Source organism: Aristolochia californica, unplaced genomic scaffold (assembly GCF_029961685.1).
Source record: "Aristolochia californica isolate CCGP_79_NKW_82.1479 unplaced genomic scaffold, dmAriCali1.0.hap1 SCAF_7, whole genome shotgun sequence".
Classification (NCBI taxonomy): Eukaryota; Viridiplantae; Streptophyta; class Magnoliopsida; order Piperales; family Aristolochiaceae; genus Aristolochia; species Aristolochia californica.
In genome coordinates, this window is record NW_027182268.1 from 35,804,709 (window position 1) to 35,814,008 (window position 9,300).

The 9,300-nt window shown below is 36.8% G+C and overlaps 1 protein-coding gene across 1 annotated transcript; it reads right to left on the reverse strand.

The window, feature by feature from the left end:
* Positions 1–1,149: 1,149 nt before the first annotated feature.
* On the reverse strand, positions 1,150–4,738 carry LOC137937611 (truncated FRIGIDA-like protein 1). Its single transcript, XM_068782712.1, has 3 exons — positions 3,783–4,738; positions 2,106–2,281; positions 1,150–1,999 (listed from the first exon to the last, which is right to left on the reverse strand). The coding sequence occupies exons 1-3, from the start codon at positions 4,618–4,620 to the stop codon at positions 1,445–1,447; spliced, it is 1,569 nt and encodes a 522-aa protein (XP_068638813.1). The 5' UTR covers positions 4,621–4,738; the 3' UTR covers positions 1,150–1,444.
* Between the last annotated feature and the right edge of the window lie 4,562 nt (positions 4,739–9,300).

Consider the following 9,300-nt stretch of genomic DNA (forward strand, 5'->3'; position numbering starts at 1 on the left):
TCGACTTAGGATGATCACCTAATTTATAAGCCTAATGTTTCTAATGCACCATTTCCCCACTTCGAAGATCAATCCACGGTGTTTCTAATGCACCATTTCCCCACTTCGATCTGTCCAAATAAAAAGCATGACAAAGACCAACTTCAATTGGGAGACCACTGAGTCCTGATTACTGAAGCAAATACAAGAAGAGCTGGCGTAAATAGTGAAAAAAGAGAGGAAATGAGCAAAAGAGAAAAACCTGAAAGGAGATTTCAACATTCACCGTCTACGGCAATAGAATAACCCAGGTTAGTTGGGGTCTTCAAAATGTAGAGGTTTTTGCCAAAAATATTGTAATAGAAACATTTTGTCATAAAACATTGAGGTTGCCAAATGCCTCATTCTACTTTTAAGTGACATCGCCGTTAACCTAAGAAAGAGGTCTGCAATGTCCACTAACGACTGATTTTCACCAATAGCTTGGATTTTATTTGTGCAAAATTGGGGCTTGACAAGAAAAATCAAGGAATAGAGAAGCATACGATTACAACATTTTTTCCTGATTTCTTGCTTAATCATCAAGACCTCTGTCACTTTGTTGCCTAAGAGGAAAAATTACCCTTTATAATAAAAAGATTCAATTAAAATAATTGAAAGAACTTCCGTTTTGAGTTTATACCGAAACTTTCACTTTAATTGAAGTGATTCAAGCTCGTTGTGCAGAAGCTCGGTTACTACTCAAAGATCCCAACCCATATTAAATCCTCCACCGCCCAAGTAGAGAGATTGATCTTAAAACTGAATCCTAGATGACCCTTACACGAAAATACAAAAAAACAAAAACAGAGAGAGAGACTTTGAAGGTACATGCTCCACTAGGAAAAGAAATATTTAGACGGTTTCCTCTTCCCAGAAAAGCCAAATAGGGTAAAGGTGCTCAAGAGTATCACCACTGGAATCTGGCCACACCTTAGAGCCAGAGGCACAATTTTATGGCAGATGCATACAGTCATCTATCTGATACTTGAGAGAAAAGAGGATAAACCGAGATAATGGATGACTAAACCTTTTCAAAAAAGAAAGAGAAAGAGCAATTTGAATACCTGATACACTAAACAGAATTATATGAACATAACTTACGAAAACTTAAAAAAATTAAAAAGAAGATTATTCTAAAGAAGCAGCATACGATTACTTCTTCTGTCACTTGGTCAAAGACCACAGAAGCATAAATAATATGTGACAAACGCATACATATGGAATAAGATAGCTACTCAAATCAACATGTAGCAGAATCGAGTACGACAAAGAGTTACCAAGCAGTCCTATTAGAGAGGCTGACAACCTTCATCCATATATTGTTGTCTATTAAACATCTAAAACTTAATATAGGATAACCAAAAGCTGTAGAAGACTCCACAGTGGGTCATTAGGATCAGCTACTGATACATAAGATGACCATCTACTGATACATAGATGAACGATAAGATTGTAGTGATTGCAGTCCACTGCCTGAAGTATAACCATGAGGGACAGCTCTTTCATATAAACCACCAGACGCACCCCTAGATAGCAGGAGAGGCTGACTAGTGTACAAATGAGCCCTTGGCGGGCTCAAAGGCCCCAAAATACCAGCTCCACTAGAAAGATGCCCATAGTGAGCACCAGTGGATCTTACCAAGCCATATGGCCCAGCAGAAGCCTCAACCATGTAAGAAGGAACACGGTCAACTATAAGGGAAGGAGGCTGGTCAGGGTTAAGAAATGAAGAAGTATGAGAGACACTAGCAACAGAAGATGTAACAGCTGGTCGAGGTCGTTTCTTTGGTTGCTGCTGCTGATGCTTAGAAGCTGCAGCTGTAAAAGGGGCAGGACGCTTCTTTTCAGGCTTCTGGCTTTCCAGCTCGGCAATTTGCTTTTCAAGGATTTCTCGAGAGAACTCAGCCTCAAGCTTATGCTCTTCAGTGATTTTCAGCACTGCCCTGATAGCAGCAGTTTCTCTAGCAATCGCCTCATGCTGTGGCAGATGCAAAGAGATTGATATAGAATATTTTCATACAGCAGCAAATTTTTGGAAAGAATGAAATTGAACATTTCAGTAGAGAATATCATATAGATTATACCTGAGACATTGTTGAATTATTTCCCTTCCTACGGATTTCTTGAGAAACGTTCTTGGATTCTACAAGGTAATCATTCAATAGCGACACAGGAGGGAACTTATTTACAACCTCGAAGCTGTAGGCAAAGTTCACAGCATCAATTTGCTTTCCCTTATTGATCATTTTTTGGATCAAATCTGTTACAAGCAAAAGCTTGCAATTGTCATCAGGCAGATAAACTAACTGTATTGAGTCTATTGACCACTTATAGAACGAAATCAGTTACAAGCAAAAAGCTTGTAATAGTCACTAGGCAGACAAAGTAACTAATTCATCGCTTTCAAATCTCTACAAGCAGCAATGCTTGCAAGAGCCATAAAGAAAATAAAAAACTTCCCTATTAAAAAAAAAAATTAAAGAAAAAAATAAACTACTATCACCCACAAAGATACTACACATGCTATGCACGTTCAGCTAAGTTCAACAATAACTGCTTGCCAAGAAGCAAAAGATACATATAAATGTCAGAAAACCCCCAACATTGCAGGAAAACTGCATAGCCTCCCATTCAAGGAGACACTGAGGTGAACAGTACCAAGAACAGACACTACTTCACCCTGTTTAAATACCTACCATGGCATGAACATGGTTGGAAAAAACAGTCGCAGGGCAGCACAAGACTGAGTTCTGCAAACACTACCCACTATAACAAATTAGTTCTAAAATATTCTCGTTACTATGTATTTTGAACATATATTAGGATGTATAATTTTTTATACTGCTGGAGTGTGTACTCTTTAAAATCATTAGGATGTATAGTATTGCGTTGTTAAAATAAAAATTATTATTTCGAAATATTAAATTAAAATCGTATTTTATACATATCTCAGTTAGACAGGACAAGGATAGATGGTGTGCCAAGCCACAGGGGAGAGACAGGGTTGGAGAAGAAAAAAAAACTGTGAATGGAAAAGGTGGGACAGGGCAGTGGGTTTTTTACTTAAGGCAGGATTGGTTTCCCAAAACCAGGCAAAATCCATCCTTATTCACAAGCCAATCGGTATCAAAAGATAGATATCATCTATGATTTATCCTCAAAACCCAATGACTAAGAAGGTTAAAAAACCAGAGTTACAAATAGATAAGGTGAGAATAAATACAAAATCTGTTAACAGCAAAAATTGATTAAAAAGGAAAAACTAATAGGATGAAAGAAAAGATTAATTATAAATCATATGTAACATGAGTAGCCCCTCGGTAGCTGAACTCTCAGAAAAGGATGATCAACACTAATAAAGCTTTTTCAGGTAACCATCTAGAAGCGCACAAACAAATAGTGTGCTCACGATGGTATGAAGTTTTGTTTTAGAACTAAAACAAAAAATTCAAAGATTATAACAGGAGAAAAAACAAAAATTGCAAACTTTCCGAATACCCCCATCGACCAAGAAAATGTCAAAGGGGGAAGACCATGAAACGTCGAAGAGATTATGACGTTTATTATGGAATATGCAAATATAAATTGATTGATTCATATAGAAAATACTGTCAAAAGTAGATAAAAAAATTAGCAAACAAGAAATCTCCTAGAACAGAAACATAAAGCTTAGCAACGAAGTGAATGAGAGATCATGAATAAGTAAATTTCGCACTAGGACGAAGATTATATCAAGGGTAATAGATTTTCTAGATACTCACAAGGAATTTTATCTGCAGGAAGAAGAACACGGCACAATTCTATGGTTTGTTTCCGTCGAGCAACATCGACAATGGGATCAACCACCTGGTCAATATCAAATGAAGAAAACAAACCAAATGTCGCAATAAGCTGCAAAAAACAAATGATCTCTAAGGGATTCTGACCACCAGGAGTAATCTTTCCCTTCCACTCTAAACCTAATTTCTTTGCCCTATCCTTCAAGGGAGACTTGATATCTAGTGAAAGAGAGGATAATTTCTCCAATAGAAGAATACATGTTCTTCTAATTGAAGCAAGATCACTGTCCTTGTCCCCTTTCGAGTTAGGACGATAAAAACCATCCATGGCATCCAAGACAAGTTTTGCAGGGTCTTTCGCGAAACGAAGGGCCAAAGGGATCGCCTCTCGGACAGATGGCAGATCTTTCCTATTATTAATAATATATTGCCGTAACCCCTTCGAATCCATTTTCACACAGAGGGCTTTAAGCTCTGGCCAGAAAGGAAAATCGGGTTCTTTCACTACGTTTTCCTGCTTCGTCTCCATTTTTTCCACAGATGTAGAAAGGAAAATCGGGTTCTTTCCTCGAGCTGTTTCTTTCACGGGAGAAGGACTCTGACTGCAAAGACTGTCTCTCGCTTCGAGTTCTTTAAAGCTGGCTTGTATTGATTTCTCGATGGAGTCAAAGTGCTCCTCGAGATCTTTCCACTGAAGGGTAAAAGATGCAAGCGAAGACGAATGAGCTTGCAGATCTTCGAAGGCCTTTCGAAGATCATTCTTCTTTGAAGGGATGGATTTGATCAACGCAGAAACCGACTCAAGCGAGTGGCGACCCATGGCGATCGCTTGAAGCTGGCAAAGATGTGCAGAATACAAAAGAAAAAGACGGGAGAGAGAAGAGGAGAGGGGTAACGATATTGGGAAGAAGAAAGCGGAGGCGAACAGTTAGCGCGACAGAAACGAGAAAAGAAAAAATCGTGCCCTAAATTCTCGATTCTTCCCTTTAAAGCACTTCGATCAGCCTTTTCCTATCCGTATAGATTTGGGTCGCTAAAATCGACCCATCACCAACTCAGCGACATGATCCGGTCCGTTAAATGCGCTTGATGAGGATTTGACTCGATGACATCATAAATTATATTTATTTAAATAAAATAATTGAATAGAAATATGGAGGAAAGGCTGATTTGGGAGATCTCTTCCTTTACTGTTTTTTCTCCTTTCTACATTCTAAACACAGCTAGTAATAGGGGTGACCTGAGCTGAAATAGGAGTAGCAACAAGGTTCGTCTCTCACTTGAAAGGGTGGAGACCATGGAAAGGAAATGTCATGTGAAAATTCGAGGTGGTGACTAATAAAACTCTTATTCTTTGATGAAATGATACAAATTAGGTTACATATTTATAAAGGAGTTTATCCCATTCAAATTATAAATCGTATCTTCTAATCTTATATCCGTATCTTTAAATCTCTTCAAAATTTATCTTCTAACCTTATCTCCTTATCTTTAAATTTCTTCAAATTTTATCTTCAACACTCTCCCTCAAGTTAGAGTGTATGTTAGTGATATTCAAATTGTCTAAGTAATACTTCAAATTGGGACGAACTCGAGGCCTTAGTGAATAAGTCTACAATTTAGTCGTTGGTTCGTATATGGGTTGTCTTAGGGGGGGTTATTCCACAATGAACTTAAAATGAAGTAAAGAATTTAATTCATCTTAAATGAATTGATTCAATTTCAACTCATCATTGGGTATTAGTGTACACGAGTTCAAGTGTACTAGAAAACAAATTTCAGTGTTAGTGCCCCCATATGAAAAGTATGATATAAACAAGAGAATGAATAACCTTTTATAATATACTTAAATAGAACATATACCTAAATAGATAATTAACCAAAATAAACATGGTTATTACACTTATAAGTGATTCAACGTGTAGTATTAAAATATATTAATATCCTAATTAATGAAAAATTATATTATATTACTTAATGATTATAGTTTATTATAAATTAATACAATAATTACGTTTAATATAATAAATTATTAAAATATAAATAAATAAAATTAAAAAATAACATAAGCGAATATAATAAATAAATAAAATATTTTTTAATAACATAAGATATATTTTAACATTAAAAACCAATAATTTAATACAATAATTATAAAATGAATATATTGAATAAATAAAAACATTTATTTTATAAATAAAAATATAGATTATTTTTTTATGACGTTGCTTTAATTTTTCCTAAGTTAGGAAAAATTAAACTTCGTCTTCCTCACAATGCGCGTCGTCTTCCTCAGCAACGGGAGACTACGGCGGGCCAACGGGCAAGGGGGGGGGGGGGGGGGGGGGGGGAGAAACGCGCGTCACATGCTTCATGTCAATGATTCGGAAAAAATGTCATAATCAAGATTCCCCGTTTTTTGCCTGAGTGAATGAATTGACGTGATTCAAAAGAAGTTGAATTCATTCTACACTAACACCTTAATTTAATGAACTAAGTAATGCAGGAGTAATTCATTCTGGTTCATTTTGGACTACCCCCTCCTTAATCATCCCTACTTGAATGAACTAAGTGACAATCAATTTCGATGTGTTTGGTACGCTCATGAAAGACCAAATTTGAGGCGATGTGTAGAGTAGTTTGGTTGTCACAATACAACATGACCGACTGAGTATGTATGATTTCCAAGACCTTCAAAACATTTTTCAACTAAATAATTTCACAATATGTTGTAGCCATAGAACGATACTCTGCCTCAATAATTGATCTAGCCACTGTTGTTTGCTTTTTTGTTTTCCAAGAAATGGGTGATTGTCCAAGAAATACCCTACCTTGTTGTGTCTCTCCAGCAAGCCCAATATGCATCACAAAATGCATTTAATTGGAGTGTACTTGTGAAGGAAAATAGGATACTTTGTCATAGAGATTGTTTTAAGAATCGAAGAGCTCTTTGTGCTGCCTCAAGGTATGGTGTACGTGGTTTTTCCATAAATTGGCTTAGAACATGGACGACATAGACTAGATCTGGTCTAGTAATGGTCAAGTAGATCAATCTTCCCACAAGACGCATGTATGATGAAGGATCATTTAGAAATTCTCCATCAGATTATGTAATAGCTAAGTTTTGCTTCATTGGGAACCTTATAGGTTTCGTTCCTAGAAATCCAGCATCTTCTAATATCTCCAAGGCATATTTCCTTTGGGAGAGGAAAATTTTCTTTGAAAACCTTGCTACTTCTATGCCCAAGAAGTATTTGAGTTGACCAAGATCCTTAAATTTGAACTGATTGGATAATAACTGTTTCACGTCTTCAATTTATTGCAGATTATTACTTACCAAAACCATGTCATCAACATACACAAATATTGTTGTAAAACTTCCCTTGTGGGATTGGACGAATAAAGAATAATTTGTCTTTGATTGATGAAACCCAATAGTTTTTAGGGTTGTGGAAAACTTCAAAAACCAATGTCTAAAAGTTTGTTTCAAGCTGTATAGTGACTTGTTGAATTTGCACACTCGAGTTTCTCCCTTTCATCCCAAACATGGAGGTAAAGACATGTATACATCTTTATCAAGATCCCCATGGAAGAACGCATTATTGACACTTAGTTGGTGAAGATGTCATCCTTAAATAGTGGAAACACTCAGTAGAACATGTACAGTAACCAGTTTGGCAACAGGGGCAAACATCTCTTGATAATCGAGTCATTCAACCTTGTTGTATCCTTTGGCGACTAAGCGAGTTTTGTAACGCTCAATGGTGCCATCAGATTTGAGTTTTACTTTGTATACCCATTTACATTCAATGGGTTTCTTACCATTTAGAAGAGAGATGAGTGTCCATGTGTGGTTAACTTGTATTGTTTGAATTTCATCATGCATGGCTTGACACTATTTAGGATCCCTCATAGCCCATAAAAAAACTAATTGGTTCTTTGGTAATAACTAATGAATTGGAAAAAAAAATTATGAGAGGTGGATAACCGGAGATAAGAAAGAACTTTAGAGAGTTCATAAGGGGTACCAGATGTATTAACCATGTTGGAGGCAAACGATTGGTGAGGTTGTGACTATAGAGTCACTTCAACATGAGAAAGTTGGATCCCTTAATTGCTCTGGTATAGTAAAGGTAGGGGTGGCTTTGAACTGAGCCGCTTGATTAGTTATATATCGAGCTCGAGCCGAACTCGAACTCAGAAATGGGCTCGTTTAGGTTAACGAGCCGAGCTCGAGCAGAGCCAGGTTCGGCTCCTCGGCTCGTGAGCCGACTCGTTAATCTCTCTCCCGCACTCGCTCTCTTCTCTCCCGAATTTTTTTTTGGTCTCTCTCTCGCACTCGCTCTCTTCGTCTCCTCCTTCCCTTCTCTCTTCTTCCTTCGAAATTCCCTCTCACGGTCTCCATCTCCCTTCTCCCTCTCGCCGTCGGTGCCCCTTCCGCCGCCGCTGGTCCTAATCCTTCCCCCCGCTCATCGCCTTCTCTGCTTCTCATCGTTGTTGCCGTCGACTCCCGTAGCATCACCCTCTCCCGTCGTTGTCACCCCCCTACCACCGCCTGCTGACGCCGTCAAATCAGCCGACCACCGCTCTCGCCGCAATGGGAACCCCCGGATACCTAAAGTTTGGACACCTAAGTTGAGGGGGGGAGATTATTTTCCCCCCTCGACGCTCCGTCTCGCACAACGTGCGAACTCGCACGTGTAGTTCACACATGCGAGTTTCACACGTGTGGTTTTTATAAAAAAAAAAAAACTTGCAAATCTTATTCTCAGCCTCTTTTTCCTTTGGACGATGTAATAATATGTAAAAATATAGTGTGTTAAAGTTAGCATTTGATCAAATTTTCCAGTTTATTTTTTTATTTTTTTATTTTTTATAATTAATCATGTACATAGTTAATTGGCTCACGTAATTATTGTATTAATGTATAATAAAATGCAATCATTAAAGAATATAATATCTAATTTAATTAATTAATATATTAATTTATTTTAATTATACATTAAATTACTTATTTGTGTTGTAATCATGTTTGTTTTACATAATTTGGGGTTTAAATATTATGTTTTGATTAAGTATACTATTATAAGTTACTCATTTTCTTGTTTTTTATATTTTTCTTATTTTGGGGCACTAACACTGGAAACTGTTTTCCAATGTATATGAACTCGTCCACACTAACACCAAGTTTGAAATTGAATTTCATGTAGAGGAATTAAATGAATTTGAAGCAGGAGATAAAGATGAACTTCAAATTTTAAGTTTGTTGACTAACCCCCCTTATAATTCTCATATCCACAGTAGCTTCGGAATCATTATTTAGTACTGGTAGTAGAGTAATAGACTCGTATCGTTCTTCCTTAGTACCAAATACATTTCAAACTTTGATTTGTAGTACTGGTTGGGTTCGGACTCCTCATGGTATAAAGAAAAATCAAAAGGTGAATTTATTTGACTAATTATTTATTACGATATTTTTTATTTATTTATTAAAATTTTG